General features: G+C 40.2%; 1 protein-coding gene across 9 annotated transcripts in view; it reads right to left on the bottom strand.

The window, feature by feature from the left end:
- The window catches only part of LOC145360241 (eukaryotic translation initiation factor 4 gamma 3-like), a 338,012-nt gene that overhangs the window by 70,749 nt on the left and 251,881 nt on the right, over nt 1–15,382 (bottom strand). For all 9 annotated transcript variants that reach the window (XM_080215311.1, XM_080215316.1, XM_080215315.1 and 6 more), the window contains 3 exons: nt 4,884–5,057; nt 2,065–2,262; nt 1,173–1,319 (listed from right to left, as the gene is read on the bottom strand). In XM_080215311.1, coding sequence (XP_080071437.1) covers nt 1,173–1,319; nt 2,065–2,262; nt 4,884–5,057 — 519 coding nt within the window. The remainder of the gene's footprint in view (nt 1–1,172; nt 1,320–2,064; nt 2,263–4,883; nt 5,058–15,382) is intronic.

The raw sequence follows: 15,382 nt of genomic DNA on the forward strand, positions 1-15,382 counted from the left end.
CTGAAGGAATGTACGAGGTCCAAGTTATACAAAGCAAATGGTATACAAGATGTGTTGTTTCTACAACTAAGCATAAAAGGGGGAAAAAGGTCACTGAGATAGTCGGGACAGCAGTGATTAAGTTGGCAAAGGATTGATTACCGCCAATCTGAACTGGACATGTAACAGTGTTGGATAAGACGGATGAGTTTACTAATGCACTCTTGTGATAACAGGAGACATTGTTAGATGGGGAGTAGAGGGGATGGAAACTTGGGGCACCTCGAGCCAATAGGGGAATGACAACACATAGATGGGACAGGGACCACCAATTAGGGGAGAACAACACATTGCCAAGCCATTACAATGCTTGTAAAAAAAGTATAAAATGTGCTGCAAATCTATGTAAGGTGTGCCTATTTTATTGGACACCCGGTCTTGCAAGAACGTTAAATAAAATATCTTGCTCCTTCAGAACTTGACTCGACTAAATTGTTTGACTGTGAGCTGCGTTTCTCACACTGGTATAAGACTTAGAAGCAGAAGATTTGCAGATAGACCAACCAAATTTGACCTTTGGACCTTTCTAGATCAAGCTATTGACAAAAAGTCTCAATTATTTTCCGAAAGATTATCGTTGGAACTACTGTTCGTCACGGTTTAATCACTAATCAACTTCTAGTGACATGACAGAAATTAAGAAATGTTTGGACACCTGGTCATCCAAAAAAATTCACTTAAATGGACAATCTGGTAACAAGCAAAATTAGGGATGGGCAACAAATGTTTGCCTTGCCAGTAACACTGACATTCCATGAATGAATAAAAATCTAAATACAACTGAGGTTGGAGAAAGGAAAATAAATTTCTTCTCTCAGGAGATAGACTAGTAAACTATAAAATAGTTTTTATGGTAATATTGAAGGAAGCTTTAGATACAAATTTGCCGAAGTTTGACAGAAGGTCACTGACCTGAAACATTAGCTTTGTTTATCTCCATAGATGCTGCCAAACCTACGAAGTACTTCTAGAACTTTGTTTTTAAAATTATTAGTTTGTCCAAATTTTACTCATGTATCATTTCTGCTAGCTCGGAGTGCTGATATCAAGGGGTTACAAAAAAGTTTAAATCATTCACAAGCAGCACAGAAAGAGCGATGTCAGAGGTACGATTTGAGTGTTATGTTACCTACTTTAGTAGTTGCATCGATCTCTTTTTGCCTCTTCTCATTAACAACGTCATCAGCTTTGTCCTTTTCAAATTCTTTCTGACAACGATTCAGCAACAGCTTGCGAAAATTTACTGAGGCTCCTGGCTTATCTGACATCGGGACCTTCAGCTGTGGACAGAAATGAGTATCTTCATATAAAAATGCTGCAGTCTCACACCCTTCATAAACATGCATTTCAAGGTCAAAACTGCAACCAATTTCTACCATTATTTTCAGCTATTGAATAAAAACTAGTCAATGTCCAAACCTTGTCTGTTTTTAAAAAAATTATTACTTATACTACGGTGTGAATACTTTGGTCCAAAAGATATACAACAACTTATGGAGACTTTCAGCATTTCAGGACTATTTTCAGTCATAGTTTCTGTGCTACTCTGATGCTCAAGGAAATATCAATCTGATACAATTATCCTGCCTTTTGCATTACATGACTGACATTTCTGCCTCGAGCAGAAATCAACCCAACATTAAATAGTTCTTGTCTATCTGCAAAAGTTTGCAGTACTCGGGGTGTCTCATGAAGGACAGACTGCAGTAGGTAAACGTTGAGTATTCTAAGTTTGATTTATGACTTATTGTATAACTAAATTGCTTTCTTCTCTCTCCTACACATAATCTTCAGGTACGTGTTGCATGCAAGCAGGAGCATGGCTGTGCTCACCAGCAGAATCTCTCTCCTTTAAGCAAAGCAGAAAAGTAAGCGTTTTGGCAATATAAAAACTGAATTAAAGATAATTTTGTGCCTGTTACACTAAGTATAGTCCACAATAACTGAAAGGAAATGTAAATTTGTAAGTTTTAAAAAACTGTGTCACAATCAGTCTGCATCTGTACAACATACACGTTAACTTACCATTGTGAGGCAGCGACACATGTTGGCATATGCTACTGAGAAATTTGGTTCATCGATGGCTTTCTCAAATACTAAGTCGATTACTCCCTTTAGCCGTTCCTCTGTATCAATGGTCAGCTCCTGAACCTGCTTCATCAATTGTTGAAACATTTGTGGAGTCAGCTTGTTCAAGATGCTTCGTACTCGTCGGAATAGTTCCTGGATTAAGTATAGAAGATGTTTCAATAACAGAAGCCAACGAGGGAAGATTTGGATTACAAGGTATTAATTCATCAAAACAAAAGAAAGAATCATTTTAACCTCATTAGCATACCTAACTTGCAAAGTTCTACCAATGTTGTAGCAAAGATGATACTAAATAATTTATTGGTCAATGTGTTGTTGAGGTTTTTCCCCAAACTGTATGCACCTTCAGGGTCTGTCATTATAGAGTATAATTTCCCTTCACCAATAGCACATTCTGCCACATGACAGTACAGAAAAAAATGAAACGCTCAAAATACAATCGATATTGAGCGCAGGACTGTAATTTAGCCTATAGATACTTGTACAATTCACAATATCATTCATGCCACTTAACTGAATTACTAAGTCAATGGCACATGCATTTTACTTTCAATGAAAAGAACTATTTTTCACAGAATCATAGAATCCTCAAAGTGCAGAAGATGGACATTCAAGCCCCTGAGTTTGCAGCAACTCTCCAATACAGCATTTTACCCAGGCTCTTTCCCTTGCCCTATCCTCGTAACCTTGTACATTAACCATAGCGAATCCCCCTAACCTACACATCTTGGGGGGGCACTAAGGGGCAATTCAGCATGGCCAATCCATCTAAACTGCGTATCTTTGGATTGTGGGAGCACCTGGAAGAACCCACACAGACAGGGAGAACAATTCTAAAACAACAACCCAAGTGTTCACGAAGTATATTTTACCTACTAAAAAAAATTGGACATAGATATGATAATTTAATAAGCTTATTGTAAAAGAGGAAAAGAGAGAAAAAAAACAAATCTAGTGCCTCCATGCCTTTAAGTAGCGTGGTATCGTGTGCCCTACTTCCACCACTGCACACAAGTATCTGGGGCTGTGTGGGGATACAATAAAACAAAGGGTTGAGCAATAGTCTTATTTGAGAGAGTAAGTTGGTTGAATGAGACATTTATCAGCCACTGTCTTGCACTCATGAGTAACTGAGTGTTACCTTTCCTTAATTGATCTTCTGTAATATTGCCAATCCAGAAGGTTTTCGGACTGAATGACAACTACACTGTGCACAGCATTTTATTTATCAGTTACCCTACATTTTACTGAAACCAAGAGATTTGTTGTCAATGCTCAGCTGAAAAAGCAATTTATCACAAAATTTGTCTTTAAATGCACGCTCCTAAACTACATTTTGTTGGTCTGTCTTAGAAACTTGGCATATACGAGCAGGAATAGGCCATTTGGCCCTTCAAGCCTGCTCCGCCATTCAGTGTGATCAAAAGATGCACTTTTCCTCAGGTTCCGAGGAACTATTTCCTTTTTATTAAGCATTTGGGAGCCCAACTGAATCCACTCCCACAAAAAAGACAGAATTATCAGGTCATGATACAGGAAGGTTCGAAATGTGTTTATTTTCTCAACACAATATGCTGTTCGCCAAAGAGCAAAAATGCAGTGAATGTAAATAACCAAACAATTGACTGGGTTCAAACTGAGTCATTTTTCTCTTCGCAGAAAATGCGATTGTTTTATAATTACAGGTTATTAAAAATGTGCCAGCAGCTATGTCCCACTGTTCCCTCGCTGGCTCAAGTTGTTCAGTCAGATCCTGGGCGATTTGTCAAAAAACAGTTATGTGGAGAGGGAGAAACAGATTATTTTCCTTAACTAGAGACAGTTAAAGGGAGATGAGACAGACGTTCAAAAACATTAAAAATGTTGGTAAGAGTAACTGAGGAGAAATAGTTTCTAGTGGCAGAAGGGATGGCAATTAGGGTACACAGAGTTAATTGGCAAAGAAGTCAGAAGTGGCAAGAGGGGTTTTAGTTTACACAAGCTGATGATGATTCTGGAATGCACTGAAGGATGGTGGAAGCAAATTTCAAAAAGGGATTAGATAAATACCTGGGGGTGGAGATTTGCTGATGTTGGTAGTGTTAGTGGGGTGGAGCTAGGGAGGAAATAGTGCTTGGCATTTCTACTCAAAACATTTCTACTTTTTATATCTTTGAAACATTCCTGAAACATCTTTGATGAAATATTTCCCACAAGAATTTTATAACAGCACTAATCAATAAAGAAAGGAACATTTGACAACTATACCACAGAACAAGCACTTCTTCCCTATGATTTATTCCTAAAGGGAGACACATTTCTGCTTCACAATGGGAAAGGGATTCCAAAAGGTGTTTTCCTATTGGGTAGGCAGGGAAATACATTAAGAGAACCAAACCAACAAGATCTTAAATCCATATCAGGCTGACATTGGCAGAATTCAGAAAGCACTTTAAAACCAACCAACTCAAAGGCTTTTACAGTCTATGAAATACATTTGAAATGTAGTCACTGCTGCAATGTAGGAAATGCAGCAGTCAATTTACACACAGCAAACTCTGACAATGATAACATAATTGCTTTCGACAGATGATCATGGTTGGGGGTGGGTACACCTATTATTAAAGGCTTACATGCTTCAGAAAATTTTTAAACACGCAATGCAATTAGTGAATAGATGCAACAATTTCTGGAATTTCCGCAGTTCTCAGATACAGGCCTTTTAAGCTTGAAATATGCAAAAACACATTTAAGGCAGTTTTGTTTGGTCTGACCTGTGTTTTGTGCACGTCAGAATCATCAGAAACATCATCTCGCTTTAATATAGGTTTCCATGCATTCTCCGACTTCTTTAGCTGGATATCATCATTTACAGTTATATTTGTAATAATCTTCCTTGGTTCTCTCCTTTGTCCATGCTGTGACCTCCTTGGTCCGACATTTAGCACCTAAATAATAATAGTTGTTAATATGCAGTGTCATTTGTAAGGTCTTTTGCACAATATAAACCTCAAAATAGCTGCTGTACTGCAATTGAGAAATACAAATGGTTTTCATGCAAAAACTAGAATTAATTCATCTGTATAAATTCCAGAAAAACTGGATTTGACTTATTTAATTACCATAAATCATCACCACTAGCTCAAATCCAAGTATATGTAAAATCAAATTATTTGAGGCAAATTTCATTCTTTGTAATTGTGAATTAATTTATGTTGTAGATCACTTTGCATTGGGTAATGATTTTACTAAGTCGTATCACGAATAACCATTTGAAGCTTGACTAAATTCAGATTAGTGACTCTACTCTTCTTCACACAGGAGCGTGAACAGGCAGGGGCCATTCAGCTCCTCATGCCTACTCCACCATTCAGTTAGATCACAATGCGTACCTCAACTCCACATCATTTGATATCCTTAACTAACAAAAACTATTTATGCTAAGATCTCATTTTAACTTGCTTCATTCAGTGTTGTTCTGCTTCAACACTGCAGATAATGAACACTTGGGACCAAACCTTGCACTTTAACATTGTGTGTGTTGGGGCTCACATAGCATCATGTGACCCAATGGCACCATTTTAGAGCAAGGAACCGCAATTCGAAGCAAAAATGACTTTTTCTTAAAACTCTGCAGTACAGTTTGTGTGAGGAATATTTGTACCCCCAGGATTTTTCTTCAAGAATGAAGTTGAAGCCAGGACTGCTCAATTGTGTAGCACGGGCCCCACTCCTGACTCTGAAATCCTATTTTAACTTGGAAGCCCCAGGTTTGCCTGATGTGAAGCTTTAAATCAAGTGAATCAGAAAGGCCAAGATAAAATTTCCTTGACTAGGGGGTTTATTTGGTGGAAAACTACAGGCTGCAGTATTTTACCCTTCAGGGGCCTAACTCTACAACATGCTGATGAATTTTGACACCCTAAGTGTGGCCTCTGTGCAACATGTGAGGCAGAGAGGCCATTTTAAAGCCAGTAAGAAAAGCGCTTGCCACAGGTGAGGCAGAGGCTCCACTTTAAAACAAGTGAGAGATATTTGGTACAGTGCTGTCTTTTCCTTGATTCAGGGTCTTCTTTTGGCTAATAGTACAAGGCCTTTGAAGGAAAGTGGAAGCCAGTGGGTCCTGACTCTGCAATCTACTGATGAAATTTTGGAGTCCCAACTTAACCTTTGTTCAACTTTGCATCGAGTGAAGGTAGGGAGGCCATTTTAGAGTCATTTGAGATTGTCCAGGCTTGGGATTTGGTGCTTCGATCCTATGAAATTACTCTTAAACAGAAGTCAAAAATGCCCAGCAAGTGATGGCAGTCTGCTGCTGCCAAGAAGAACTTATCACTTCTGCAATTAAGTTGGAGTTTTTAAATGGTTTTGAGACTGAAGAATAAGCAGTTGATATTAGAACATAGAACATAGAACACTACAGCACAAACAGGCCCTTCCGCCCACAAGTTGCGCCCATCACATCAACACCTACCAATCTATAGACCTATCTATAACCCCCAATCCCATAAAACCCCATATACTCATCCAGAAGTCTTTTAAAAGACCCCAGCGAGTTCGCCTCCACCACCACTGACAGCAGCCCATTCCATTCACTCACCACCCTCTGAGTGAAAAACTTACCCCTAACATCACTTCTGTACTTTCCTCCCCGCACCTTAAATCTGTGTCCTCTCGTAGCGACCATTTCAACCCTGGGAAATAGCCTCTGAGAATCCACCCTATCTATTCCTCTCAACATCTTATAAACTTCTATCAGGTTGCCTCTCAACCTTCGTCTCTCCAGGGAAAAGAGACCCAGCTCCCTCAACCTAACTTCATAAGGCATGCCTCCCAGTCCAGGCAACATCCTTGTAAATCTCCTCTGTACCCTTTCAATAGCTTCTACGTCTTTCCTATAGTGAGGCGACCAGAACTGCGCACAGTACTCCAAATGAGGCCAGACAAGGGTCTTATAAAGTCTTATAAATATTGGTAGAGTGTTTGGGCTACCTCCTACAGCAATAAGCACAAGCCATGGTAACCCTGACAATATCAAAGTACGCAAAGTACTGCACCTTTCAATGCTAGTAGGGTAAGCTGGACTGAAAAACATGGAAGGACTCTTGACAGCCTGGATCAAAAACAAGCACAAGGTGTCTCTTAGTTTGATGGTCATCCAAGCCAAAGCTAGAAAAATTTTGTGCTAGAGATAGATGGTTCAAGTGTTTCAAGAAATGTTCCTATCTGCATAATTTTAAGTTGACCAGTGGTATACTAGTCCAATACACCAAGGGCTTTGAGGAGTGTATTCCAAGGGACACCTGCATATTATTTGCCTTTCAAATGAAAAAGCTTGGATGGCAGTGCACTCAAGAATGCTTCTCTATACGTCATCCCTGTCTGCAACAGAGAAGATATCCTCTTGGATAACTGCCTCAGTCATCCTCAATTATCCAGATCACCCCATCAATGTTGATGACTTGTCTGAAAAAGGGTGGTTTTCTTGCCACCCAAGAAGGCTTCATTGCTACAGCCCAGGAAGCAATAGCTGCATTCAAGTCTTACTATCAATGCTGTACCTTCTCTGAGCTTAGCAAGAAAATGGATGGTGATAATGTGTCAAGGGCCAGGGAATTTTGGCATACCTTCAACATCCTCAAGGGTACAGGCAATATTACTTATTCATGGGATGAAGTTACATCATTTTGTATGAATGGTGTATGACATCAAGCATGTCCCAAGTATGTCAACAAGACGATTTCATGACACTGTCCTTGAAGTTCAACATAAAATCATGTGGGGAAGGGAAATTGGCTTTGATGAAGTGGAGAAGGTTGACATGATGGAATTGCTCAAATCCCTTGGAAAGGAATTGCCCAGTGAAGATTTAATACAGTTAGAAAGAGCTGAAGAGGAAGATCAGACTGAAACACCACCCCCTTGGATTCTGTTAACCAAACAACAGTTAAGAGCTTTTCAACTCAAGGAAGTGGCAATGGAAATGTTCACAGAGGATGATCCAGAGAACACAGTGCTGAAATGAACAATGATGGTGTTAACTGCTACAGGATTATCTACCAAAAAGAAAAGAAAAACTGGCCAATAATCTTTGGATCAATTCTTTAAGATCGCTGACAATCCTGATTTGGAGTTGCCAGCGTTGGACTGGGATAGGCGCAATAAGTAGTCTCACAACACCAGGTTAACCTGTGCATAAACCTCTCTCCACTCATTGTCTGCACCTGTAAAGACTTGATTACCTGTTAAGACTCGCATTCCAATCATTATCTTGTAATTGAGTTTGTGACTATATATGCTGTACATGAAACAAATCCTGCACTCACCTGATGAAGGAGCGGCGCTCCGAAAGCTCACACTACCAAATCAATCTGTTGGTGTCGTGAGACTATTTACTGTTGGCAATCCTGACTGGTTCTACGTCCCACTAACACTACTAGGACCTGGCTATTCAACCTTTGCCCCTTCAATTCTAAGCCAAATCCCCTCCAACTTCAGCCATTGAGCATCTGTATGAAGAAGGCGCTCTTCTTAGCACTCACTGAGAAAGAATATATTTGAGAAGATGGGTCCATCACTATCAACACCCAGAGAACAAAGGTTCTCTTCAACCAACTCCTGCAGTGTAAATTGGAAATTGCTTAGAGAGATCAGAAATGTTTCCCTGTGCATGAAAACCAGTTGCAACACCTGTTTTTATAAATGACAGCAATGTAACATACTAGTACAGGATGCAAAATGAATGTCTGAATAGGCTCATGGGGTTAAATGGTCTACTCCTGTTGCCATGTGATTCTGATGTGGAGATGCCAGTGTTGGACTGGGGCAGTGCCGCCCCTTCATCAGGCAAGTTGCGTGACGGGGCAGGACTCTGAAAGCTCGTGCTACCAAATAAACCTGCTGGACTTTAACCTGGTGTTGTGAGACTTCTTATTGTGCCATGTAATTCACCAGCCTGTCTCTCCACTGTCAAATTCCAAGTAAACACTCAATGTAGATTAAGAGTCAATCCCAGTAGATTCACACTACTCTGAGGCTTCTTAGATTCACACAGTATAAAGCATTATCTGTTACACCCAAGAGAGAATATGGAACAAGTCTTTGATATCTGACTTGATTGGAATTAATGTGACTAAACTAAAACTATGGGGTTAAAGAAACTCTGTATGTCTTAAGCACAAGAATTTATTTTCATAACTTAAAACAGTAAAGAGAAAATGACTTTTAAATTCAATTGGTTGCATTAAATTCAAATGGCTTGTAACTTCACTCACGTCATAGTGGTAATATCACTAGACTAGTAATTCAGAGGCCAGAGACACTGGTTCAAAACCCAACATGACAGCTGGTCGAGTTTAAATTCAATTAATAATTCTGGAATATAAAGCTAGTCTCAGAAATGGTGACCATGCTAACTTTCATCGATTGTAAAATTCACTAACGCAAGTGAAGGAAATGTGCTATCTTTATCCGGTCTGGCCAACTTGTGACTCCAGACCAAGAGCAATGTGGTTGACTCTTAACTGCCTCCTGAAGTAGCCCTGCAAGCCACTTAACTCAAGGGCAATTACAGATGGGCAACAAATTCTGGGCTTGCTGGTGATGCCCACTTTCCATGAAAAAGTAAAGGAAAACAAGTACATTTTATAAAAAAATGTACTGATAAATTAAAAGAGTTATCATTTAAAAGCAATATGTGAGGATAGTTTTTTTAAATTCTTACATGAGGTGTGGGCATCACTGGCAGTCATCATTTGCCTGTCCCTAGTTGCTCACTACCACTTTCTCAAGAGCGATGTTCTGGAACTTACTGGCAGTGGGTTGGCAAAATTGAGTGGCTTGCTAGGCCATTTCAGAGGGTAGTTAAGAATCAGCCACGTTGTTGTTGTCTGGGTGCCAGACTATGATGGCAGATTTTCTTTTCTAATGTGTATTAGTGGACCAGATGAGTTCAACAATTGATTATAGCTTTCATGGTCACTATTACAGATGAAAGGAAACAAAGAATAAGCCTAAACATGGCATGCTCAATTTGGCAGGCTGTAACTAGTGGACTGCCACAAGGATCAGTGCTGGGGCCTCAGCCATTTATGATGTGATATAACCCTACAAGAGGAAACAGAGAGTACTGTCTTTAAGTTTTCTGACGATACAAAACGAGGTGAAAATGTAAGCTGGGAGAAGGACACAGAGATTGCAAATAGATATAAACAGATTAAGTGAGGGGGCAACATGATGGTAGACAGAGTTTAATGTGCAAAAGAGTGAGGTTATTCACATTGATTATAAGAATTGAAAAGCAGAATATTTCTAAAAAGGTGTTGTCAATGTTGATGTTCCGAGATCAAGCGTCAGATCAAGTACAAGATGGGTTGTAATGCCTAATCTTGTCAGCTTGGTTCTTGTTTGTCTCTCTCATGGGGACCATGAATTGGATTCAATTGGAATTTGAATTTGGTTTCTGAAGCAAGCAAGGAATGAATTTGGGTTTGCCCAGTCTGTTATGAGTATTGGCTTTGTAATTTTAAAAATGGAGTAAAAAAATAAATAAAAAAAAGTTGATGTTCAGAATACTTTGGTGTACTTGTATGGAGAAAATGGTTAACAATCAAAACATAAAATGCTGGAAAAACTCAGTAGGTCTTGCAGAATCTGTGGCGAGAGAAACAGAGTTAATGTTCCAATATGGCTCTTGTTCAGAGCTGGAGACAGGTAGAAAAGTGATGGGTTTTATACTGTTGAAGAGGGGGGATGGGGCAAAATAGAAAAATCAGGGATCAGTGGGAGCAAAGGAGAGATTTGACAATGATATCATGGACAAAAGACAAAGAAAGTGGTAATTTTATTGTATTTATTTGTGGGACACGGGCCAGCATTTATTGCCCATCCCTAGTTGCCCTTGGAGGGCAGTTGAGAGTCAACCACATTGCTGTGGCTCTGGAGTCACATGTAGGTCAGAGCAAGTAGGACAACAGATTTACTTTCCTAAAGGACACTGATGAACCAGATGGATTTTGACAATTGACAATGGTTTCATGGTCATCAGTAGATTCTTAATTCCAGGCACTTTTTATTGAATTCAAATTCCACCATCTGCCGCGGCGGGATTCAAATCCAGGTCCCCAGAACATTAACTGAGTTTTTGGATTAATAGTCAAGCGATAATACCACAAAGGCCATCGCCTCACCCATAATGAGTGTTAGGTCAGTTATGCTAACTGACCTTTGTGCCACTATTAATGTGGTAATTACAGAACAATGGTCAGCACTCTCTGAAAGCAAAACATGAGAACAAGTTACAGACTCCTCGTGGGAAGAGGAAGTTGAAAAAAAATCATGGTCTGACGTTGTTGAACTCGATGTTAAGTCCAAAAGGCTGTAAAATTGTTGAATTTGATGTTAAATTAATGAAAAATTAAAGTTTATTTATTAGGACACAAGTGGGTTTACATTCATACTGCAATGAAGTTACTGTGAGAATCCCCTAGTTGCTACATTCCGGCACCTGTTCGGGTACACTGAGGGAGAATTTAGCACGGCCAATTCACCTAACGTGCACATCTCTTGGACTGTGGGAGGAAATCTGAGAACCTGGAGGAAACCCATGCAGACACAGGGAGAACGTGCAGACTCTGCACATAAGTGACCCAAGCCGGGAATCAAAACTGGGTCCCTGGCACTGAGAGGCAGCAGTGCTAACCACTGTGCCACCCTACTGGAAGAACTGGAAGCAGAGGTCCTGTTCCTCCAGTTTGTGTTAGGCTTCACTGGAACACTGTTAACAGGCTGAGGACAGAAATGTGGGAATGGAGAGCAAGATGATGATTGAAGTGGCAACTGACAGGAAGATGGGGGTCACACTTGTGGACTGGGTGAAGGTCTTCAACCTGCGTTTAGGTTCTCCACTGTAGAGACTGCATTGTGAACAGTGAATACAGTGGAATAAACTGAAAGACAACAGCATGACAGGTAGATAAGGTGGTTAAGAAGGCACATTGAATAGTTGCTTTTATTAACCGAGGCATTGAATATAAGAGCAGGGAGGTTATTTTGGAGCTGTTAAGCCATAGATGGAGTATGGTGTGCAACTCTGGTCATCACATTAAAGGAAGGAAGTGATTGCACCAAAAAGGGCGCAGGGGAGATTAATCAGGAAGTTGCCTAAGCTAGAATGTTTCAGCTATCGAGGGAGACTGGATAGAAACATAGAAACTAGAAGCAGGAGGCCAAACAGCCCTTCATGACTGCTCCATTCATTTTGAACATAGCTGATTATTGAATTAAATATCCTGATCCCTCTTGCCACTAGAGCTATACCTAATTTCTTCACAAAATCACACGTTTTGGCCTCAACTACATTTGATGATAGGTGAATTCCACACAGTCACCACCCTCTGGATGAAAAAATTTCTCCTCACTTCAGTTCTAAAAGGTGAATTGAAGTGGCAAGCAATAGGAAGATGGGAGTCATGCTTATAAGCTGGGTAAAGGTCTTCAATCTGCATTTATTCTCAAACTACGACCCCTAGTTCTGAACTCCCCCATCATCAGGAACATTCTTTCTGAATCTATTCCGTCTAACCTTGTTAGAATTTTATGAACTTCTAGTGAAATCCCCTCTCACTCATCTAAACACCAGTGAATATAATCCTAATCAACTTAGTCTCTCCTCATATGACAGACATGCCATCCCAGGAGTCAGCCTGGTAAACCTTCGTTGTACTTCCTGTATAGCAAGGATACCCTTTATCTGAGAAAGGCACCAAAACTGCACACACTATTCCAGGTATGGCTTCACCAATTGCTTATACAATTGCAGCAAAACATCCTATTCCTATACTCAATTCCTCTCACTATGAAGACCAACATACCATTTGCCTTCTTTACTGCCAGTTGTACCTGCACACTCACCTTCAGCGACTGATGCATATGGACATCACTGTCTCGATGAATATCCATCTCTCAATTTACACCCATTCAAGTAAATCTGTCTTCCCATTATTGCTACCAAAGTGTACAATCTCACATTTATCCACATTATACTGCATCTGCCATGCAGCTGTCCCACATCAGCCTGTCCAAATCACACTAAAGCATCTCTGTACTCTCCTCACAGCGCATCCTCCCACCCAACTTCGTATCAGCTGTAAATCTGGAGATAATACATTCAGTTCCCGCTGCGAAAGCATTAACATATAACGTGAACAACTGGGGTCCTAGCAGATCCCTGCAGAACCCCACTAGTCACTGACTGCCAATCAGAAAAAGACTGTATAGTCCTGGAAAATGGGATTAGAATAGATAGGTAGTTAATGGCTGGTGTGGAGACGATGTGCTATAAAATTCTATGATTCTGAGTGCAAATGAAACCCTGCTGCATCTGTGTTTGGGGCATTGTACGGTGAGGAGAGAGGAGGTAAAGGGGCAGGTGTTACAGCTCCTGCAATTGCATGGGACAGCGGAATGGGATGGGAAAGAGTCTCTCTTGATAGCTGAGGATGACTGAAGTGTGGGCCAGGGCATCACAGAGACAGCAGTTCTGACAGAAAACATAAGAACATAAGAAATAGGAGCAGGAGTAGGCCATCCAGCCCTTCGAGCCTGCCCCGTCATTCAATAAGATCATGGCTGATCTGAGGAGATGAGGGAGAAACATGTTGATTGGTAGCATCATTCTGGAATTGGCAGAAAACAATCCTTTGAATGCGGAAGCTAGGGTGAAAAGAGAGAATCAGAGGAGCATGTCACAGTTCTTGGAGGGAGGGGAACAGATCAGGCATAAGTGTGGTAAATGGATTGGACACAGTTGAGGACCCCATTGAGAGACTTTAGATTTCCAGCAGCTGCTGTATTTTGGTTTTATTCTACAGCAAGTTGGTATGCAGGTACAGCTAGCAATTACAACTGCAAATGGCATATTGACCTTTATTGCCAAGGGATTGCTAAGATAAAGAGTTCTGTTATAATTGTGCAGAGCTCTGATGAGATCACAACTATAATACTGTGCAGTTTCATCTCCATAGTTAAGGAAACATATACTTTCATTGGAGGTGGTACAGCAAAGATTCACTTGGCTGATTCTTGGGAGAAGAGGCTTGTCCTACGACAAAAGGCTGAATAAACTGGACCTATATTCTATGGAGTATAGAAGAATGAGGGGCAATCTCATTGAAACATACAAGATTTTGAAATGGTTTGATAGGGCAGACACTAAAATTGTTTCTGCTGATCGAGAAATATAATACACAAGGGATACAGGCTCAGCATAGGGGCCAGTCATTTATGACTGAGAACAGGAGAAATTATTTCATTCAAAAGGGCCATAAATCTTTGGAATTCTCTAACCCACAGAGTTGCGGATGTTTTATTGTTGAAAACATTTAAGGCTGGGATTCATCCTGCTCTGAGTGCGGAGAACACACCTGGGCAAATTTCTACATTGGCAGGTAGATGCCAGTATTGCAGCTGTACTGGAACAGCTTGGCTAGGGGCATGGCAAGTTCTGGAGCACAAGTCTTCAGTACCATTGCCAGAATGTCAGGACTTCACCTCCCCTTAATGTTCCTGAGACAGCCAGAATGGAAAAGAAAATCTGGCCAGATATATCAAAAATGGATGGAAAGCAAGGACATATGATGCGATTACAATTCAATCTTTTAGCTGAAGAGCAAACACCCAGTGAATTAGCCTGGAATGCAAAGTGCTGGCCAAACCATTGTAGGTAATGGGTTGCCCATGTACAATGAGATCACAGATCTTAATCAAAAACAGTACTGACACATCAAGATTTAAATAAATTATATCGATATTAATCCTTATTAATTCCAAGTGGTCAGAAAATCTCCACTGATATGGCAGATGATGCATAGCCAGTGCATGTGGCCTTATAGGGCTTTTTCCTTTTGAGGGTAACGCAGAACACGGTTGTAGATCATGCAGAGTTTTACCACACCAGAATGCAAACTCTACTGGTACTACTTCTTTGACAATAAGGAATACATTTAAAATGTCATGTCACATCTAGAGATGAATGGCCCACATAAAGAAATATCTTTTGCATGAGAGCAACAGAGAGAGGGGGAATGGTATCTGATCTTCCAAATAGACTTTGGTTGTGTTCATGCAGTAGGACACAATTTGCCACTGATTTTATTTCCAATTGTAATGCATGGAGAAATGAATAGTAATGTCCAGTTTTAGAATACACCTGAATACATTTGAAAGAATTCAAAGGGGCATAATTACACTAAATTATATACGGTTAACTATCTAC

The sequence above is a fragment of the Carcharhinus amblyrhynchos genome, chromosome 30, assembly GCF_965287045.1.
Source record: "Carcharhinus amblyrhynchos chromosome 30, sCarAmb.v2.hapA, whole genome shotgun sequence".
Taxonomy (NCBI): Eukaryota; Metazoa; Chordata; class Chondrichthyes; order Carcharhiniformes; family Carcharhinidae; genus Carcharhinus; species Carcharhinus amblyrhynchos.